Source organism: Marmota marmota, unplaced genomic scaffold (assembly GCF_001458135.2).
Source record: "Marmota marmota marmota unplaced genomic scaffold, marMar, whole genome shotgun sequence".
Classification (NCBI taxonomy): domain Eukaryota; kingdom Metazoa; phylum Chordata; class Mammalia; order Rodentia; family Sciuridae; genus Marmota; species Marmota marmota.
The window spans coordinates 19,376,369-19,399,062 of NW_025999869.1; the positions used below are offsets into that span (position 1 = coordinate 19,376,369).

A 22,694-nucleotide genomic window follows, 5' to 3' on the forward strand; every position below is an offset into this window, starting at 1 on the left:
AAAGCACCCAGAGAAAATGCCATATATTCAGAACATAGTGTGCAGAGTTTATAGAGGTCTCAGGTGGTTAAAACTCAACTTGTATCAGAATCCCAAAATATGCTGCCTAGGATTTCTCCTCTTCAAATCAAACTTTCATGGACTTGTATCTTCAAGTTTATATGAAGAATCAACTGGTCAACCTGGGGATCCAAGACCTTTTTGGAGTCCAGTTCAGAGCCTGCTGATCTGTAGGTGACCAGTGGATCCCAGTTAAGTCCACCCTCAAATTGAGAATGAGTCTAGCTGTGTATCATCGGTTTAGGTACAAGGAAACACATTCTCTAATGGTGACCCACCTTATAGCCTCAGATCTGTCTTGCCTAAGGCCAGAGAGTTAGGTATCTTCCTGTTACAAGGGCCAATTTTGCCTGGGATCCAGCACTGTTTGTTTTTTACCCTTTGAATAGTTTAAAAGAAGTCTTGCAGAGTTTCATCTTTCTCTAAGAGTGATCAGTTAGTTCTTCTGCATTTAAGAGGCATAAGCATATTTGGTGTGTGTGTGTGTGTGTGTGTGTGTGGTGTTTGAGAGTGAAAGAGAGACTGTGTGTGCATGTGTGTGTACCTGTTCTGAGGCTGACCTTGCATCTCCTTCTGGTTTGAAGTCTCAGTGGGGAGGCCGTGACAGGCCCTGAGTGCTGAGCAAATGACACAACAAACTCTTCCTTTTCACAACTGAAATCTGGAGAAATGTCCAGCTCTGCAAAAGTCTGGATTGTTCTTGCTTTTCAGAAAGAAAACAGAGCAGAGATCCTACTACAATGAAAGGAGATGTTCCAGGCCATCAACAACTTCACCTCCTTCTCCCCTTGGTCCTCTTTTGCCCACATTCAGCTTTTCCATTGGCTCAGGTTCAGGGTAGTGTTGCTACGGGGGTGGGTATCAGTTTAAGAGACTCTTTTAGAAGAAGGACAGAGTGGGGTAGAAGTATAGATGACTGGATGATAGACTGAGTTGTCCCGACCAAAGGAAGTGTCACTAGCGATTCAAATGGGCACAGCATTTTGGCCCCAGTTTCAAGCATCATACTAACCATAGCACATTGTATGGCAAACTACTTCATCCCTCCATGACTCAGTTTCCTCATTTGTTTAATAGGACCAATTCCAGTTAATTATGATTTTTGTTCCAAGGGTTAAATGAGATATTTATGATCAATACTTGGCCCGTGGTGTGTTTTTGAAAACTGCTAGATATTACCTTATTGTTACTAAGAAAGATACTAACGCTACCACCATTTCCCAAGTATTTCATATTTATGAAATGCTTTCACACATACTGCATCATCTATATTCACAGAAATTCCATGAGGTGTGCTCTTTGGAGCTCATCATCTTTATTTACATGGGAGAATCTAAAACTCTGGGAGCTAAAGTGATCCACTCCAGACCTAGGACTAATAACTGGCAGAGGCAGGCCTAAAGTCCAGAGCTTCTGATATCTTCTAGAATCTTCACTTAAGATATGAAGCAGCACCTCAAACAGGAACCAGTGGTACTGTGCAAGGCTCTGGGTGGACCATACAGAATGTGCAAGGCAGCATGTGCTACCTGCCTTCGACTACCACCCACTCCTGCTGGGTGCTTCTAGGTGTGCTTCTAGGTTCTTTGTTTAACTAGAAGGCCATGGGGTTGTCACAGAACCTGTTTCTTGGTTTCCTTCTCAAAAAGCTGAAAAGTTTAGCACATCATCTGGGATGTAAATGTTTATGAGTGTATATTGTGTAGATGATGATGATGATGATGGAGATGGTCTTGATGATGATGGTGATGATAATGATGGTGATGATGATGATGGAGATGGTGTTGATGAGGTGATGATGGTGATGATGGTGATCATGATGATGATGGAGATGGTGATGATGATGGAGATGGTGATGGTGATGTGATGATGGCAATGATGACGACTAAACTGTGCCTTGTAGAATGGGTAAGAGGTCTGCAAAATAAGAGGATGTAAGATAAAGGCCCTGGATGTGGTAATTTGTCTCACAGAAGGGGAGAGTAGGGGTCTTTTTCAGCAGAAATGAGAATTTTGTCACTGTCACTTTTACCTGCTTGCTTCAGTTTCTGATAAGATCAAGAACTCTTGCAAAGTTCCAGGGCTCACATGTCCCCTTGCAATGTCAGTGTCTTCACAAGAAGCCGTTTCTCTGACATTTGCAGAAACCTTGTGTGTTTTTGTTAAAGAGCCATAACAGTGGGTTTTTAGCCATTTTACAGGTAAGATTACTGAGCCTCAGATCTGAAGGCACTTGTCTTCAAGATTCATAATAAGTGCCAGGTGTGGTGGCACACTTCTGTAATCCCAGCTGCTCGGGAGGCTGAGGCAGGAGGATGGTGAGTTCAAAGCCAGCCTCAGCAACAGAGAGGTGCTAAGTAACTCAGTGAGACCCTGTCTCCAATAAAATACCAAAATTGGGCTGGGGATATGGCTCAGTGGTTGAGTGCCCCTGAGTTCAATCCATGGTACCTCCACCCCCCAAAAAAGATTCATAGTAAGTCATTAGAAGCCTGGGGTAACTGAAGGCTCTTACTCTGTATTTGGGAGAAAGTCTTATACACACTGTAGAAAGTCAAAGCACTGGAGAAGGGGAAAGGAAACATCCCAGAATCACCATGCCGTGAGGGCAGAGCAAGGCAAGGCCCAGAGGAAGGTCCAGCCACAAATCATTTATTGTGGAGAGCCAGGACTCAGGGTGAGAGGAAGCAGCTTCTCAGAAACTTCAGCTCTGTGTAAACCCCAACCTGCTGTCCCCATCCATCAGTTCTGTGCTCTGGGAGCTTAGCCATGCTCTCTGACCCCAGAGTGAGTGGGGTCAGACTCATGAAGCCCAGGCATTGCTTCCTGGTCCTGCTCCTGGCGCCATCCTGGTGCCTGTCAACTCCCTCTGTGAAAGATGGAGAATTAACCTGGAGTTTCCTGTAAATGGTATTGGGTGGGCACTAAGTGCCAGCTCAGAGTCCCCTGCTGGTGGGGAGGCTGAAGCACACATTTTCTTTCCTGCCTGGTGATGAAAATGTCTCCAATACTTGAGGCATGTTAAAAAACATTTTTTTTTTCAATGACACTTGTTAAAGCATGGTAAGGAAGGCTCTCTTCCAGACAATTATGATAGGTATAGGATCATGTTTATGGGTTTTTCAGTGTGGGAGAAAGAGATCAGGCTCATCTTCAAATGGGCAAGTGGGGATTTATAGCGAAGGAATAAGGTGGGGTCAGTGGATGGAAAATTACTAAGAAGAAACAGGAAACCTGAAGGAGCAAGGGAGATTCTGGCCTAATAGGATTCTTGCTGAAGACAAAACAGGATCATTGTAGATTGCCTGAGAGATGGTGAAGGTTGGGGAACTGGATCATGGAGGATCTTGCTAAGTTGACTTAGTTGGGTTCTTTGCTAACGCTGGATTTTATTTGGAAGTGCATGGATAAGTCCAGGAGATTAAGAAGCCTAACTAAAGTTTGACCAAGCATGGAATCTCTGTCAGTTGTCGACATTGACATCTTTCCCCCAACCAAAATGCCCTGGGGGAGACAACAGGGCCACTCTGGACCCAGGGCTTCTACACACTCATTACAGCCACCTTCAGGAAGATCCTTCCTCTGGTCCCTTCTTCTAGGTGCTCACTTGTGAGGCCTGAGACCCAAGACTCTGCTGGATCTAGTTATTCAAGACAGAAGAAGTCTCAGAAGCCCTCTGAGGTTGCACCTTTCCCCCTGAGCAAAGGGAAGAATAATCCTGAGTCTAACTATCTCATGCAGTTTCCTGAAGATTCAAAGGAGCATATGCATTATGCTTTTTTTTTAAAATTTTGAGCTTTATGAGAAGCCACTGAGGGAAGAAGCACTATAAAAATTGTGTTCATTTAGTAGATGAGGCAATTCAGGCCTAGAAAAGTTGAGTAAGTTAGTCCAGGATTCCCCTGATAGTATTGGGTGGAGCCACAGTTAGAATCCAGCTCCTTTCTTGCTAAATTCCTAACAGGCCAAGTGTGGCACCCACAAAGCCTTGCTTGCTCCATCCCTCTCGTCTCTTGCTGGGTGTCAACATCCTCTCCTAGAACCTTCAAAACCTGGTTTGCACCTTGTTCAATTTCACCCTTACTTTAAGGCTTATCTGACCATTCATCTTGTTTTACTTCTTGTTCACTTTTTTTTTTTTTTTTTGCATTGCTAGGAGTTAAAACCAGGGCCTTGAGCATGCTAGGCAAGCTGTCCACCACTGAGCTTCATCTGCAGCCCCACTTTTCACTCAAGTGTCCCAGTTCCCATGGTAAATGACATGTGTTCACCCTAGTGAAAGGCCCAGGTGCCCTCCTACCGGAAGCCTTGCTGATGTCCACACTCCTCAGTGATGCCTTCTGCCCTGATTGTCCATGAACCAAGAGCTGGCTTATGTGATTTAACTTTTCCTCTACACCTTTCTAGCAATTATTTCTCATATGCTTGTCTTGCCTTCAAAAACAGATCTTGAGGGACTGTGTAGACTCCTATTGCCAACCCTATCCCATTTGGCAATGTGCTGGCCATACCTGCACTTCCATAGGCTTGATTATTAATTGACAGATGATAAAAATAAAGGCTAAGAGGAATGAAGCATATTTAGAGCAGGTATTCTAAACTTGAGGTATTGGGCTGGACTTCTTGGAGTGTCTATGTTGGCCCCACTCCTGGTCATGCAGAAATATATGTAAGTACATGTGTACGTTTTTCTGGGAAAAAGAGCCCAAAGATTTTTCTTGTCTTTAATCATATCCCTAAACGTTTATGACCTCCCACAAGTTAAAAGCTTGACTTGGGGATTTGGGGCTTTTTTTTCAACCAGAAGCCGACATATGGGCCCCCTAGTGCCACCTCCTTCCTGGAGTACTAAGGGTTTCCAGGATGTGAGCTCATTAACATTCTGGACAGCTCCCTGCAAGGCAGGCAGGGGGCAGGCAGCTGGGCTGATTGTCTTCTCTCTGCTGCTAGGAAATTGCAGCAAGGGAGAGTGGGTGTGCAGACAGTGCCCAAGGCCATGTGCTGCAGGGACTGGGCCAGGGCTGTGTGTCTCCCCTGCTGGGCTGGGTCTTTGAGGCTTCAGAGCAGTTAAGTGTACAGAAAGAGGTGTCAGCTAAATGTGGATTGGAGTCCAGTTTCACCACCACTGAGCTATCTTATGTTAGGAAATTTTTAACTTCCCTGAGGTGCAATTTCTCCATGATTAAAGCACAATTCCTGACACTAGATTTTTTCAGTGTTGTATCGAGGATTCAATGAGATAATACATGCACGTGTACATAGTAAGCCCTTCACACATCTTAGACATTATTACCAGTAAGTGTTACAATTTGACTTTCCAGTTTTCTAGCCCTCCAGGTAGGCTTTGCTGGGACTCCAGGCCTAACTCACAGATCGGAGCACAAACTGAATCACAGTCTTATCCCAAAGTGTTACCTGAAGGCCAGTGGTTAGGGCTGCAGAGACCCCTCAACCCCTGGGTTCCCAGGCATGGATGGCATCAGCATTTACCCAGCTCTGGTGTCTGCAGCTGCAGCCTGGTGGCCTGGCTATTTTTAGAGATGGGTCTAGAAGGCGAAATGACTGGGCAGTGGACATGCCTATGTGTGGAAGACCCCGGAAGTCAATGATTACAAGCAAAACCTCTTAGGGTCCTAGGCTAGGGCTGGGTAGGAGGAGGGGCCCTGGGCAGGAATCTGGTTAAACCACTGCAGTTAGGCTGCTGTGTGACCTGGGAGGAGTCACGGGGCACTCTGGATCTCTTTTACAAAGTGAGAGCAAATGGGAGTCAGTAATCTCTAAGGTCTCAGCAATACACTCTTGATTCTAGGTGCTTAACAGAGATTTGGAAGGGCATCAGTGTGAACAGCTGGTTTAGGGTAGGAACATTCTGGTTGGTTTGCTTTTTCTCCATTAAGGCTAAAGGGTTCTCTTGAGAGAAGGCCTTGCCTTCTCTTATGGTCCCCAGAGCTTGGCTCAAGGCCAGAGCAGGCAGGCAGCTCTCAGGGAGCTGCTGATGGACAGGCAGGCACACCCACGTCTTGGCTTCAAGACAAATAAAAGAGGTCACTATTCTTTTTAACTGCTTTTAACTGGTAACTACTTCCTCTCCGGCCCTAGTCAGAGCAGAAACAGAAGAATGAGTATATATTACAACCAGAAGGACGTGGGGTAGACCATAAGAAAAAAAAAATAGACTGAGTTCTTGGAGCTATTTGAGACTGAGGAGCCAAATTTCCAACCTACTCATTTTCATGGATAAAGAAAAGGAGGTCCATGGGAGAGCACAATGAATATTTGAAGGTTGCCCAGAGAGACTTGGAGCTTAACTCTCCTGCCTCCTGGCTCAGAGCCCTTGCTGTCACTCCACATTGCCTCCCAGCCTTCATCCCTGTCACAGTGGCGTCAGAATATCCTATCAGGGACGTCATTAAGATGGGAGAGGCTGGGGAGTCAGAAGGCTGTGGAGCCAAGGGCAAGTCCCTGGGACCTTGAGAAACCAGACTCACATTGCAAACAGAATCTGTCTGGACTGTGGAGTCTGGAAGAGCATGTTAAATAATCTGGGGGCAGGCGCTGCCCCTCGGGCAATCTTTCTAGAAGCTGCTCCGGTATCTGCTGTTGCTGCCTAGTGATTTGGAGGTCACCCTGCATGGAGATGGGTGGGGACGGAAAGGGCTGCTGACGTTTCTCCTTGGCATGTTCCTCCTGTCATGAGCAGGTCCTCTGCTTAGCCTCATTCTGAAGGACAGAGCTCCATATTCTCCTCTACACAAAGGCACTTCATCAGGGCTGAGGAGCAGTTGGTGGAATTCCTGTCTTGCCTTTTTCTCCAGGTTGTGGAAATTGCCAGAGCTGTGCACGTGTGGTTGGAAAACAAATGCAAAGGGTCGTACATTTTGCCCTACATTTCTCCCTATTCAGAAACTCTTCTCTCCTTTCCTGGGAACCTAGATTCATCTTCGGTTGAATGCACTCTTAAAAGAAGATCTGGTCTTACCCAGCCACCTCAATTGGTTGGGAAGGATGGATTCTGAGAGACATTTGCACCAAAATATCTTGTGGTGGTTGGTTTGCCAATACACCTGCTGCTTTGTCATTCCTTTGTGCTTAGTGCAGGCTCCCACCCCAACCCCTTGAGATATACAGCTTCTCCATCAGGGGAATAATATGGTGCTGTGCATTGGCAGACTGAGAACCTGGGATCAAGGTGCTTCTAAAGACATCCAGAGACCTCTAGGAGCTCCATGAATGATAAATCAGAGGGCAAGTACCCAGAATATTCTGAACCAGAAATGTCAAACATGTCTACATTTGCTATTATGGGCCAGGCTCTATGGGCAATGACCAAACAGACTCCAGTTTACCCTGAGACTCCATGTCATGTAGGAGATGCTTCTCCCATGGGAGCACCCCACCTCTATACCTACCAACAATTGCTTAGCATAGCATATTGGCAACACAAAATGGCAACATTGTTCCTTCTATTCTATACACTTGAACTTGGGCAATGTACCCCAACCGCATAGAATGCTAATGTTTGTCTAGACATTAGTAACCGTTCTTTAGCTTGTACTCAGCTAGGGTTGTTTTGGCCCACTTCCCTTTTTGCTTATGATTTTAGATCTCATGATGTTTGTTTGTAGTTTTGAATCATAGCAACAGCCTCTATGATTAATGTACGGATATGCTTTAAAACGTGTGCTCTAACCCTAAAGGGGGTCGAAGGGTGTAGACTTGCAGCCTGCCCCTAGGTCTGCCAGCTGGTGAATCTGGACCACCAGCTGGGGAATACAGATGGTTCCATGTCCTACTTCAAGACTGACCAGGTGATTTAATTGCAATCTCGAGATAACAATGCCACTGTCACACCCTGCTTCCAAGGCAGACCTATCACTGATGGCACATTTATACTCTTATCTGTGCTATAGGATTCATCCTCAGAATCCTTGACCTCACCAAACAGTTGGAGTGGACATGGCCATTTCTATTCTTATTCTTTATCTGCTCTCAAGTGCAAACCAAATTGGGGATCACAATGCTGAGAAGCAAGAAGACAGGTTCAGTATTGAGAAGCATTCTCAGTGTCCCTGCTTGCAGCAGACCCCCATGAAACCAAGGTAATGAGGACAAAGTCCAGGGGACTGCCAACACAGCTCGGTGTCACCCCTTATGTTTCATTTCCCCTCCCTAAATACAGAAATTGTCAGCTTTTCTTTTTCAGAACAATCCTCAAGTAGAAAATAAAGCTGTTTCACTACAAGAAATGACTATTCTACATTATTATTATTATTATTTTAATTTCGATGTGGATTTCCATGTACGCCAAGAGCCACAAATAACAGAGTGCTTGCTCCAAACTTCAGGCATCTTCTTCCTTTTCCTTCAAATAGCTTGCTCTGCCTGAATTTGATACTGGAACTCCCCACTGGGCTCCCATGAGAGGTAGAAAGCACAGCCAGACTCACCTGCTGTAGGGCTCTCTGAATGTCAATCCCCTGCCCCCAGGGCACGGCTGGGTTGGCCAAACAGTCACCAGCATTCCCCCGGCGGGATATGTCAATCCTCTGCCTCCGCAGGCTCTGGAAAGCCTCAGCCATCACCTTCACCCCATCATAGGTAAGAGCAGAGGTGTACTGGTGGGAAGAATGGGGACAGGTATCAGAGGTTGCTGATAGGAAGATGGTGGGGAGTTGGGCAGGAACTGTGCTTCCTGGTGAGGAGAACTGTGCAGGGGCCAAGTGCCAAGTGCAGGTGGGAGGCAGCCATGAACCCAGAGAGCGTGCCTGCCCTCACCTGCGGCTGCTCCACCTCAACAGCAATGTTGCCCTCCTGAGTTGTGGGTTCAGTATGACCGGTTGTGACTTTCAAAGAGAGGTCAGAAGTCTAGATTTTTGAGTACAGTCTTAACATTTTTAAAATGTCAGTTAAGTTGGGGGAAAATGCATACATTAAGTAAAACACATTTTGCAGCCAAATACATGGCAAATCAGTTTCTTTTCTCTGCATTATAGACACCAAGTGGGCGCCAGGATGAATTGTTTATTCCACCATCTCTTGTAATAGAAAAAGAAAAAAAGAATCCCAAGACAAGTGAACTCTTAATTATTTCTGCATGTGGTATGTTCATATTCTGTACCTCCCATTGAGTTTATTAATGATAGTTCTCAATTCTTCCCCCCAAAAGGGGATTAAGATATGCATGAGAAAAAAAATTTCTTGGCTTTGGAACCCACATGTGTCTTCTTGTTCCTAATACCCCTCCTGTTGTTGGGCACACTGTGAGGTTGTGATGGAGAACTGTAGAATGAATGTGTAAGTATTTTTCCAATTTTTGACATTGATTTTTGCTATGGTTTAGATAGGAGGTGTCCCCCCCCAAAGCTCATATGTGAGACAGGGCAAGAGGGGTTAGAGGTGAAATGATTGGGTTATGAGAGTTTTAATCTAATGGGTGAATTAATCCCCTGATAGGATTAACTAGGTGGTGATTGAAGGCAGGTAGGGTGGCTGAAGGAGGTCACTGGGGTTGTGCCTTTGGGATATGTATTTTATCCCTGGTGAGCTGAGCTCAGTCTCTCTCTGCTTCATGTCTTGATCTGCTTTCCTCTACCATGCCCAGAACACCATGGTGTTCTGCCTCACCCTGGGCCCAGAGCAATGGAGTTGGCCATCTATGATCTGAGACCCCTGAAACCGTGAGCCCAAAATAAATTTTTTCTCCTCCAAAATTGCTCTTGTCAGGTCTTTTGGTCACAATGGTGAAAAGCTGACTGAAACCATTTTTCTTATTCCTGTCTTTAAAAATTTATATGACATTTGCAAATTAGGTGGCATATTTATAATGAATGCCTGTGTGGCTCATTCATGGCTATAAGCACAGTGGGGATTTATTTGTTTAAGCTCATACTGATGAAGAGCTAAATCAGTTCCGTCAATAGTGGGATAAGAAACATCTCCGTTATACAGCCTGAAATTCACAAAAAGAAATCAAACTAGCAGTAAGAAAAAAAAGTCCACCAAGGATTCATTGTTTGTCCTAAATAAAAATTTGGCCTCAGAATCCTTCTCAACACGGTATTCCACATAGCCACTGCCGAACTATTTGGTTTTACATGGGGAAAAAAAAATCACTTGCTATCAACATTCTAAACCATGCTCAAATCACAAATGAAATAGATCTCAGCTGCTGGACTCAGGGCTGCATTTGCCTGCTTCATAACTGAAATGGGACCCAGGAGTAGAGATTTGCTGGTGAATCCTCAGTTAGGTTTTCCTGATTGTTAGCTGGGCTCAGGGTTGTGCAGAATGAGAGCCACCTCACTACACAACTGAAGGAGGTTCTATCCTCCCCCCAAATGAGCATCCTCCTGAGCTGTGCAACATGGTGCTTCTGCCAGAGTGGACAGAGGGTTTTCCAGCTTCCCTTGCAGGGAGAGAAGTATTCTAAGATGTGGCCACTGGTATGTGAGTGAAAGCTCTGCATGGGACTTCTGAAAAGAATTCTTAAAGCAGGGAGTCATGAGATAATGGCTTGAGTTTAAGCAGTCATCTTGGGCTGTGGGGCTGTAGACACATCCTCATCTTAGCATAACAGGTGAAGAATCCCGATGACGTGCAGCCATTACACAAGCCCTGGATGGCTGACTCCTGAATTTTGCTTGCATGAGAGAAGAATTCAATGTCTACCTTTCTTGTCAAAACTATTGTTTTGGGTTGTCTGATCTTTTACCATACACCCAATAATGTTTATGGATATATTTTCCTTTGCTTGTTCCTTTTAGAAAACCAACTCTCTTCTAATGGCTAACTCTCCCCCCACCCCCAAATCCGGGGTAGGCTCAGGGACCGGGCTGTGATTCCCGCACCTTAGGCCTCTTCCAGTCCACCCGGGTGTGGTCCCGAGCATCGCTGCTCTTCCACTGCTGCATGATCTTGGCCGGGACAGTGTCCGTGTAGTTCACCAACTGGAAACCTGTCACGTTTGCTCCGCTCTCCTTGAATTTATTTAAGTCAATGTCCATGAAACCCTGTGGAGGGAGGAAAGGGAAGAAGCCAGACATGTGAAATCAATTTAACCATGTTACAGAAGCGTGGGATTTTTCTATCCTGCTTCCCAAAGTGAACTGGCTTAATGAAGAGACAGTGTGTCTCCCTTCCTTCTGAACTTGGCTATCCCTTTGTCTGTGCATGATGTTTGCACAGCAGTTAGGAGTTCTTGCCCAGGAGCTGGCATACCTGAGTTGAAGTATTGGCTCACAAGCCACTAGTTATCCTACCTTGGACTAAGTTACTTGGTTTGCTTGTCTGAATAATGGGGTGGTTGCTGGGAAGTGTGTCGGGGGAGATGAAATAAGAGGATGCGTGTCAAATGTGTGGTTTAGACTTGGTGATCAATAAATGGTGGTGCAGAATGAGCAATCAATCAGTGGTGCAGACAGGGTCATCAAGGGATGGCTAGGATTATCATGATGATATAGATACATGGAACAAAACAACCTTTAAGAAGGAAGCTGCCTCCATTGTCACCCCCATCCTTCACACTTTTGAGAGAAGAGGTATCTAAAGCTCATCAGGGTCAGATTCCTATGGATCCCCAAAGTCACCACTAAGCTTGTGGAGGAAGCTGGATTCTGATCTGGGATCCCTTCCCTCTCTCTGTGCTCTTTCATGGACAATAGACCAGGTTTGCTCTACCTGATGAGGCCTGATCAATTTTAAAATATACAGAGGATTCTTTGAGGATGGATTTCCTTCCAATTCAGTAAAATTCACTCAAACTCAGAAAGCCTTCAACTTTAAAGGAAACCTTGCATTGGCTTAATAGATTCAATAATGTACAGTACTTTCACACCTTTAACCCTTCATATTCCACTAACCCTTCATAAGGTACAAATCATATGTCCATCTGCCAGATGAAGAAACTGAGACACAGTGGAGGAATTCTCTAACAGGCAAAAATCTTTCAGTAACTTAGTGACAGAGAGTGGACCAGAAGTGAGTTTTTCTGTCCGCCAATTCACTCCTTCTCTCAATCACAAATTCATCATCCAGCAAGTATTTTTGAGTACCTATCGTGCAACTATTCTAAGAGGGTGAACGAATCAATTTCCTTTCCTCAGGGACCTTACATTCTAGTGGGGAAAGCAGATGGCAAACAAACGAGCCAATAAACATTTAGCATCAAACGGTCCAGTGGAGTTCATTCTATGGCACCCAGTGAGTCCTAAGAAGAAAGATAAAGCGGGATCAGTGGAGGGGGAGGGGCTGTCAGGCTGTGGAAGGAATGACCAGGACGGGCTGCCAGAGGGGGTCCTGTTGTCACAGGGACCAGAGTGAGCTCTGGGAGGAAGCTTGGCTTGTTCCAGAAACATAAAGGAGGCTGATGTGACTAGTACAGAGAGTGAGGAGGAGAGGGTGGGAAATGAGGCCAGGGCAGCAGCCCGAGGCTGGATCACACAAAGCCTTGCATGAGCTTGGGTTTCTTTTTATGTATATTAGAGACCCACTGCAGGAATTTGAGCAGGAAACATGAAGTCTGTTCCTGTTCAGGTCCCTGGCTTGGGGTCACTGCCAAATCCCAATGAGAGAAATGGGTGAAGGAGAAGCAGCATCCTGTAATGGACAGGGGAAGCCTCAGAGGTCTGCGTGCTGACCCCAGCTCTGCCTCAGTATCCAATGGCATGTCCACATCTCTTAACTTCTCATGACTTCATCTAGTTTTATCATGTAAAAGAGTGGACATGATGATTCAAAGGTATCATCTCCCACCTGTGCCTCTAAAGCTGTGCAATTCTTTAGTGTTTTTATTTTATAAACCAAACTCAGTCCCTCTCAGCCTTTGCCTTTACTGTTCTGTCTGTCTGGAAATAAAATTTCCCTGGCTGACTCTTTTGCATCTTTTGGATTTCAGCTAGAAGATCATTTCTTCAGCAAGGTCTTCCCTTTAAAAAACTAGTTCTTCTTGCTCTGTAGTAGACACTGTTGCATCTTGTTTATTTGCTGTTCTATTTTATATACTATCTGCAAATACCAATTAACCTATGTCCAGGGTAAGCTGGACCTGTTGAGGGGTTAAAGCACCCAGGAGCAGCTCCCAACCAATGACAGATAGGGAGTAGATATATGTCCCAGAATCCTCTCTCCTGGGTGCATAACTACAGGCATGTTCTACACTGACATCTACAGGGCTCCCAAGGGACTGCACTCCCGCAGCAGCCAGCAGCGCCAGTATCTTGACAATGTACCTTTATTGTCTGCCTTCCCTTCCCTATGTCACTTCCCTGCTTCCCCGCTGGTGTTTCTAGAATTGGCACCCAAAGAAACCACGTGTTCTTGAATCCTTGCCTTTGGATCTGCTTCTGGGAGAACCTGAGTTGTTCCCAATACAAAGTTGAGCCAGTTCCATCTCAGTGTTTGCTGGAGTCTTTCCAGAGCATTTATCTCCATTTGAGATTATCTCATTTACTCATTTGTCCCTCTGTCCTCTCTCCTCTATTGGAATGCCAGTTCCAGAGAATGGAGACCTTTTCTTGTTTTGTTCACTGGTATGTCCTAGATTCTAGCATCTAGAACCATGCCTGGCATAAAGAAGATATTTAGTACATATTTGCTGAGTGAATGAATAAAAGTCAGACACTTTCTTCAAGATTCCCAATTAGCCAGGGGAAATATGACCAGCAGGCAGCAGTACCACTGGATGATTTTAATTGGCTGAAAAGAGAAACTCAGATTAGAAATAACTTTTGAGATTAACTTGTCCCACGGCCAGAGTTAACAAGTCATACAGAGGTAACGACTTTGCACTCTGGTAGTAGCAATCTACTGATAAAGGTGAAATCAGAATTAGGTTTCCCTGACCAATACGCATTCTAAGATTTTATGTCACCTAAGAGTACAGCCATTCCACCTCTGGTTAAAAGCCAGAAAACAGTTCAGAGACTTTCCATATTGTTTAGAGACTTTAAAAAGTACATCTTGTTCATAAAATAATGATTGAGAGAACAAAATAGAAATTATCTCCCGCAGTCAAATTCTGTCACTTGCAAATCTGTAACAAGCTCCCGGGCATTTTTTACTGACTGCTTCCATCTCAAACATAACAGAGGCCAAAGGAAATGCAGAGTTTGTTCAAACATAAATGCTGTTCAACTCCATCACCAGAATGTCTGATTACAAAATTAGTGGAGCCAAGCCTTGGTTATACATAATCAAACTGATGGCACTCTCCAAGCAAACTCCCCTGAAACTGCAGAAAAGAAATAGAGGAAGAATGATAACACAAGCTCCTATCTGGGACGTTAACTACAAGAATCAAAATTAGCAAATAACTTGGGGTCAATGTACGTTCATCTAATAGCTGACATTTCCTCTCCTACGTAAGATTTCATGCTGGGAACGATAACATTAAACCGTACAATGTTCTTAATCACTAAGAAATGAGTCTCTTCTAGTTACTAGGCTTGATTTCTCCATAATGAAAGAAAATGGGCTCTTCCAATATAAAAATGTTCATGACTAAAAGGGGGAAAAAGATATTAACTCTTTGCCTACCGGTTAACCTGAAAATTCAACTCACTTTTTTTCCCCAGGAGATGCATTAAACAACATGTAATTAAATCATTTTCTAATTTTATTTCCCATTTTAATATTAAAAAGTACCCTGGGAGGTAATATTTGATAATTAGTGCATTTTTCTTTATCTGCTTTATTTGTGCTATTAATTATATAATATTGTTTAAGGACACTATGTTGCTAATTATATTCTATTAGAGATTTTACCTTTGAAGTTCAATTACTGCTCTTTGAGCCAATTTATCTGTTTTATAACATGGTCTAGAATGTTGAGTGGATTGTGTGACTACTGTGATTGTGTGACTACTGTGATTATGTGACTACTGTGATTGAGTAGACACTGTGACTACTGAGTAAGAATGAAATTAATCTACAAGCCACTTGTTTTTCTCGTTCTTCAGCCAGAGAACACAGGTCTCCTAAGCTCACACTCTTTTACTGTCCCCACAGCATGGGCACCAGGTGCTGCTCTTCCCAGAGTGACAATTTCTTATCCAAAATAGAAATAGGGACTGTGCCCTCTCTGGGCTCTTAAATCCCTATGTTGCTGCCTGCTGCTTAGGTGCCTGTGTGCATTTCACACTGTCAAACAGGTGACTAATGAATGGGTGAGGGGAGAAGCATGCTCTGCCTACCATCTTTATTCAAGCACAAATGAACGGCTAAAGAACTGCAGGCTCAGGGCTGGTGGTCCTTAATCTTAGAATACACAGTGCACCTGGGGAGCTTTCGTAAAATTGCCCTTCCTAAGGCCTGTCATCCTATAGCCCCAAGAGGAAACTAAGTATACTGTATTTGGACAAAACTCTAATGCTGGCTAATCAAAAAATCTGATTCAATGTATTAGAGTTATGAAGGTAACCAGCAGAAGAATTCCAAATAAGAGTATAACTAGCAAACATTAAGGAGAGGATGTGGGGAACACTGTGAAAAGATTCATTATGTTTCTAATGGGAGTCACAGAGGGGGTTAAGTTAATAAAGCAAGAAAAAGAAACAGACATATTATATAGTAGTGTGGGGGAAATGATCAGAACAACCAAACACCGGAAAGGTTTAAAATGTTTGCTTCTACAAAATATGAGATTAGAAAGAACAGGTGTTTGCTTTTGATTTTATGCCCTTCTATAATATATATTTTTAACCATGTGAATATATTAACTTTTTTTTACTATTTAAAAAGTAACAATGGGCCCTCAGGTGATTCTGATGTACTTCCCTGGTTAGGAAGCATCCCTTAGTCATTGGGAAGTTGGGGAGACAGTGACAATGTCAGGGCAGGGAAGAGCAGACACTGTGTGTTTTGAAGCTTTACTGAGGTCTTTGAAGGGCATTCTGCTTAACCTGTAACTCCTGGTGTGGAACTGAAGAGCATTTGTGTTGCTAAATTGCACGGCTGACATACAACCTCAGAAGCATGGCTCCTAAGGATAACAAAAATCATAATGGTGGCTAAAATGCTATTTCATCGGTATTATAAAACTTCATCTATACCACCTTTTGGGAATTTTGAGATTACTTCCATAGAAAAGTGAAAAATTAAATAATCAAAGCAAGAGTGACCCCTAGACTTATTTTAAGCATTTCCTAAGCTCTTATCCTAAGCCAGGAATTTAGTTCAATGCTTTATTCACATGGTCCTAGTCAATCCCCTAAACAATCTTGAAAGATAAATGTGCAGAATAGGACCTGGATGTTGATTTGCATAAATGAGTAAGTCTTCATTCCAGTTATCTGATGAGAACTTTGCAAACTTCTCTGAGATCACACAGCAAGCAAAGATGCAAATGGTGGTCCAACCATAAAATCTATCTTCTTCTCCAAGATGGGACACTGCCCTACTAGAGGAGGAACATATGAGCTTTAATTGCCCTGGCCAAAGAGGGACCAACAACCTCAGATCATGGCAGACACCATTAAGAGCCCAGAATAAATGGGCTACAATGGTGGCCTTCAAACATGGTTTTCTGACTTGAAGTATTAGAAGCAGTAGGTTCCTCTCCTGGACACCAATCCCCTAAAGTATTTAGGTGTTTCTAAAGCCTCTGACTTTTCTGAAGTCCACTGGTGTCCACCTACCCTGCATCTATACCAGGGCTCAGCAAACTTCTGCAGAGGACAAGACTGTAACTGTATTTGGCTTCTCAGAGCTTACGGTTCCTGTTGTAACTACTCAGTTTTACATTATAGCATAGGAGTGGCCATAGACAGTGAATGACTAAGGATAGTTCCCAATATAATATTTTGTTGGATACTGAGACTTAATTTAGTATAAATTTCACATGTTGCAAAATATTCTTTTGATATTTTTTCCCTAATGATTTAAAAGTACAAAAAAACATTATTAGCTTATGGGCTATACCAAATCAGGCAGTTGGGGATTTGACCCATGGCACATATTTTACTGATTCCTGATCTAGGCAGAAGCAAGAATGTCTGTTATTGGAGATCTAACCAAACCCCCTCATTGTAGGGAAACAGGTCCAGAGAGTAGAACACCGGCCTAAGTTTGTACTGCCGGTGAGAGGACCACGTGGGGTTAGCATCTGTCCCTGCTCTGCAGCCACCATAGAAGGCAACATAATGCTGAATGGCCATTTGAGTAGAATAACCAGGAGTAAAAACCACTCAATTAAGTAAACTGATTAATGTAGGCAATGTATCTGCCATGCCAATTAGAATTTTCAAAGATTAGAATAAAAAGGCATTTCAAATAATGATGATATCTTTATTTAAAATGCCTTTTTGTTAAACATCTTTAGGAAGAGATGTTTAACACTACAACTATATCGGGTGTATTTTCATCTTGCCGTGAAGATTTGGAGAATGCTTGAAGGATCCCGAAGAGGCTCTGGGCCATCATGACTATTAATTATGACTATTAATTATCATATATGCTTGGAAATGATTATGTGTCATTACCGGTTATTTAACCTCTTCAGGGTTCAGTTCTCTTCAACATGCAGATGCAAGCACCCCTATAGCACAGCTTTGGTGTAAAGTTTAAAAGGAATGATGTGATGAGGCACTTGGAACTCCGTCTGGCACATAGTAAGTGCTTAAGGAACGTTCGCTTCTGTTCTCATCATTGCATTCACCATCCTTATCACGGGGGCAAAAGAGGTTAGGTGTTGTTAGAGCTGCTTTAAAGCTAGGCACTGGGTCAGGCAAGGATCCGAAGAAGAACATGAGGCAGGTGTGTAGGAACACAGCTTTCGAAGGATAAAAAGCCTTCTCTTCAAAGCTGGGTTTCCCTTTTTCTTGGATTCTTTCGGGGGGTCACATCCAAGCCATTCAACCCTCATCATCTACACCTGTCAGAAGGAAGAAGGAACATCCAACCTCACTAAAGGAAACGGGCCAGGGAGGAAGGTTTATTAAACACGTCCTGGCACATCAGAGAGAGCCCTCCATCCACCCCAGCCCCTTGAGAACAGAAAAGGTGAGATTAAACCCAATCAAAGAACTTGTACTTTATATTCTGAATAGCACAAGTTGAACATGTCAAGTTTCCCCAGATTGTCAGAGATCTTAGATGACAGCTCCTCAGAGAGAATGGTTATAGGGAAGTGTGGTTTGAAACTCCTGTTACATTAGCAATGCTTGCAAAAAAGAGGCAGTGCTCAGCCTAAAAAACACTAGAGGGAGAGGGTAAGTGAAGGATGTACTTGAATCTCAGAAGCATTGCCATGGAGAGGAGAAACACGATTTGTTCTCTGAGGCTCTGGAATGTAGGCCAGAACCCACAGATGTCAGAAATCATGGGAGGCCGACTTGGACCACACAGCCATAGTGTTTAACATGCACAAAGCCTGTTCTGTACAGGAGGCACTGTGCTAGTGTCCTCCTTGTATTACCTCATTTAATCTTCCTAATGGTCCTGTGAAGTGGGGACTGCTGTCATCCCATTTGCAAATTAGAAATTAGAAACTTGAGTCTGAAGCTTATGGAGTGGCTTTTGACCACTCCAGCACAACTGGCGAGGGACAGAGCACAGAGTCCCAGCAAGTAACCAGACGCTGGGGCTTGTTCCCAACCACTGTGCATCCTGCTCCTGACCACTAGTTCAGTCTGTCTTGCTCATTTATCTTCTGGCCTGCAAAGAATCACTTGGAACAGCCTGTGTCTTTACATAAAGAGAGACTTAGCAGGTTTCCAGGAGACCAGGACGTTTGTCCTCAGTTCCTTTGACCTGTGCTGGGACTTGGATGCTGAGACACCCAGCACTTTATTTCTCCATCTTAGGCTCTGCCCAGCTATCTCATGGAGACTGTCGGGGTCCCTCTCATCTGCCCTGCCAGGCTGGGAGTTCCTAGAGGGTAGGGGCCTTGCCCTCACAGGATCCACACACAATAAGCGACAAAGGAACAGAAAGTCGTTGTTCACCGTTTCTGCAATTTTCTCACAAACATCAATCCTATCACCTCTTAGCCTCTGTTTTTGTCTTGTGAACCAAAGAGGCCTTTTTATTGCTGTGTGTGTGTGTGTGTGTGTGTGTGTGTGTGTGTTATATTGTAAACCAGGTCATAAATGAAAGTGTCAGGAAAAGAGTTTTAGGGACAACCCCTTAAGTCCTGTCCTGTCTTTGAACCTCATGAGTGCTTTGCCCTTGGTCAACTGTCTCAACCTCTCCAGGGGTGAGTTTATTGATCTACAAAATAAGGGCCTCAGCTAGATCAATGATCTTTCAAGCTACCTTCCTGCAGCTGACATTCAGAAGTGTCCATGTTGAGTGACAAGAAGGGCAGGAAGGACAGAAAGGACAGGCTCCTACCTTCCCACTCTGTCTTGTCCACCAAGACAACTCTGCTTTTTTAATCTATTTTACATAGTGGGCTTCTCCTGCAAGATTCCATGTGAAAATAGAGCTTCAAACAAAAAAGGGTGGAAACTTCAGAGCCTGTTGATTTCTCTCCTAAGGGCTCTTCCAGCTTTGATCCACGGTTCTGGGATCGTAAAGGTGAGAGCACATGAATATGGATATATATGAATTCGTGGAATACTCTTGGGCCAGGGACTTAATTGTGTCCTCAAATACTCATGTCTCTGCATAAAAAGCTTCACATTTTCCTATTTTAGCCACTTTGACAAACTAAACCTTTAAGGTGTCCTCACCCTGTATAATCCCTGGTAATCACATGGACTTATCTGGCTCCCAATAAGTCAATAAGGCATTGTAGCTGTGCTTGAGTCAGCTAATAGTGGGGAAAAAGCAGGAGTCAGGTACCTGAACACATGGGCATCTCCAAACACAACAGCCTTACTCTTTCACACAGGGGTCCACTATTGACAAAGCTTTGTTAAAGACAGAATCTCACAAGCAGAAATCTTTCTCTTTTGGGATTTAGGACAAAATGCTGACACTTTGTGGTAGAAGGTCAGAGACCCCATAGACTGGGCTTTTGCAAGACTACAGAGATGCAGGAACTGGCCTGGAATTGGTTAGTTTTCCAGAGAGTCCCCTCCTCTTCATTCTGCTCTAACTTGTGGTCAGAACTGACATCTGACCTGGCCAACTACAGAGTAAGGGCCAAAGTCAAGTCAAAGTCCAGGCTTTCATACTTTCCTGGTAGGGCTGGGTCCTTATGGGTGGGGTTCCCGGTGCACTTGAAACAGGTCCCAAATAGCGTCTTCCACTTATATGGTCACCACCTTCCTATCCAGGGAAGGCCAGGCAAGGACACAGAGCCAGGCCATCTTTGGTGTAATGCCAGTTTATGCATCCAGAGGGCCTCACGTACAACAGGCAAACATTGAATGGTTGGAGAAAAAAATGAAAGTCCCAACATGTGGTAAATTTGAAACCCACTGGAAATGGGGACAGGAATATTCTAGTTTTTTATTCATCCATCCATTTGCTCATTCATTCATGTGTGCTTAATGTTGCCAAGCATGTCGTAGACACAGGGATGTAGAAGATGAAAAGACAGGTCTGGTCCTTGCTCTCAGGTTACTTAGGGTCCAGAAAGAAAGGACAATCTTACACACGAGTAATTGTAGGGCAAAATAAGTGGACCCCAAACTGACTCCGGAGTTCAAGGAAGGCTTCGAATCAGAAGTAAGGAAGCTTGATGGAAAAGGAGCCTTTGGATGAGTGAGGAGGGCAAAGAACATGCAGGGAGAGCCTGCATATTTAGATGCAGAGTCACAGTGACAGGGTGGCATGTCACATTGAATGCCTGTGCACATGACCCTCGAGTCCAATCTCAGCTGTACCTGCTCCTTAGCTGTGTGATCTCAGGCAGGCTACTCTGCACCTCAGAATCCTTTGCTGAAAAATAGGGACTATTATAGTGCTTGTCTCACGGGGCTGTTGTGAGCACTAGGTGTATTAAATTTCACGTTCCTAGAATAGTTTCTGGCACATAGTAAGCACCCACCTAGATCTCTGATTCTTGGGGATCCATTTCCCTCCCGCTATGTAATTTGCTCTTTTGTCCTAAAAGAGAAATGGGGGCTGAACCTCCCTACATACACATTATCCCAACCACCTGCTGACGCAGGTGTGAGTGTATCCTTCCTTGATGCTTCTAATTTGGTGGTGGCAAGGAGGTCCCATGCTTGGGAAGAGCAATTGCAGCCAAGGTCCTGCACATCTGAAGTGGCCTGCAGGATGCTGACCCAGCATGGAAAGGGCCATTTCAAGTCAGCCCAGGTGTGTCTGGTTTGCAAGGTAGGTGAATACAAGCACCAAATGCTTGAGATTCATAGAATCTCCTCTTCATTGTGGTTGAAGGGAGTGACTTTGAGAATTTTTTTTCTGGATACCTCTAGAGTGCAAATAGAGTTAGAAAAATTAGAACCCCAAATTGGACAGCCAGGAAGATCCTTTTGATGAATCTACTCCCCGTGAGCAAAACGGTATGCTATTCCAAGTTTTCTGAGGAATCTCCAGACTTTTTTCCATAGTGGTTGCACCAATTCACATTCCACCAGCAATGTTTGAGTGAACCTTTTTCTTCACATCCTCACCAATATTTATTGTTATTTGTATTCTTGATAATTGCCATTCTGACTGGAGCCACCATTTGACCCAGTTACACCACTTCTCCATATATACCAAAGGACTTAATAAACAGCATACTACAGTGACATGACCATATCAATGTTTATAGCAGCTCAATTCACAATAACTAAGCTATGGAACCAACCAAGGTGCCCTTCAACGGATAAATGGATTAAGAAAATGTGGTCTTATATATGCAATGGAATATTACACAGCCATAATAAGAAGGAAGTTATGTCATTTGCTATTAACGGATGGAACTAGAGACTATCATGCTAAGTGAAATAAGCCAACCTCAACAACCAAAGGCTAAATGTTTTCTCTGATATGTAGATGCTAACACATAGTAAGTGAGAGGGAAGGAAGAATAGAATTGCATTGGATTAGATAAAAGGGAATGAAGGGAAGAGTTGGGGAAGGGAATAGGGAAGACGGTAGAACTAATTGGACATAACTTTCCTATGTTCATATGTTAATACATTGCTAGTGAAACTCCACCGCATGTAGGACCACAAAATGGGATCCTAATTAGGACAAGTTATGTATAATATGTCAAAATACACTCTACTATCATGTATAACTAAAAAGAACAAATTAAAAAAAAAAACAATGTGCCAAATTTCAAACAAACTAAAACCTTCTAAAAACAAGAAACAAAAAAAAAGATTTGCACAAATGGTAAGGAGCCTGTGGCAATTCTGCTGTACTTGCATTTCTATAAGTTTACTTAAATCAGCTCTTTTTTTTTCCTTTATCTTGTGAGGTACATATTAATATTCTGATTTATAGATGAAGACAGTAAGGTACGGAAGGTGAGTTGACTTGCCCAGGGACTCACAGCCAACAAGTGGCTAAGCCAGAATGGAAGCTCAGGGAGTTTCAGGAGGAAGGGGATCTATTTTGGGGGGTTTGCTTCATAATAACACCAGTCTTCACAGTTGCAAATATTTTCCTTATTCCAGCAGTGTGGCCCTTGGAGAAGGAGCCTCGTCTTTACCATTGGAGATGTTTAAATCTAAATTCTAGCTTTTATCACGTGGCCTTTTCAAGATCCTTCAATCACTTGACCCATCTTT

The 22,694-nt window shown here is 43.7% G+C and overlaps 1 protein-coding gene across 2 annotated transcripts in view; it reads right to left on the reverse strand.

Annotated features, from left to right (window-relative positions):
* The window catches only part of Gria1 (glutamate ionotropic receptor AMPA type subunit 1), a 302,305-nt gene that overhangs the window by 110,588 nt on the left and 169,023 nt on the right, over positions 1-22,694 (reverse strand). For both annotated transcript variants that reach the window (XM_015492696.2, XM_015492695.2), the window contains exons 6-7: positions 10,908-11,069; positions 8,508-8,675 (exon numbers count right to left, since the gene is read on the reverse strand). In XM_015492696.2, coding sequence (XP_015348182.1) covers positions 8,508-8,675; positions 10,908-11,069 — 330 coding nt within the window. The remainder of the gene's footprint in view (positions 1-8,507; positions 8,676-10,907; positions 11,070-22,694) is intronic.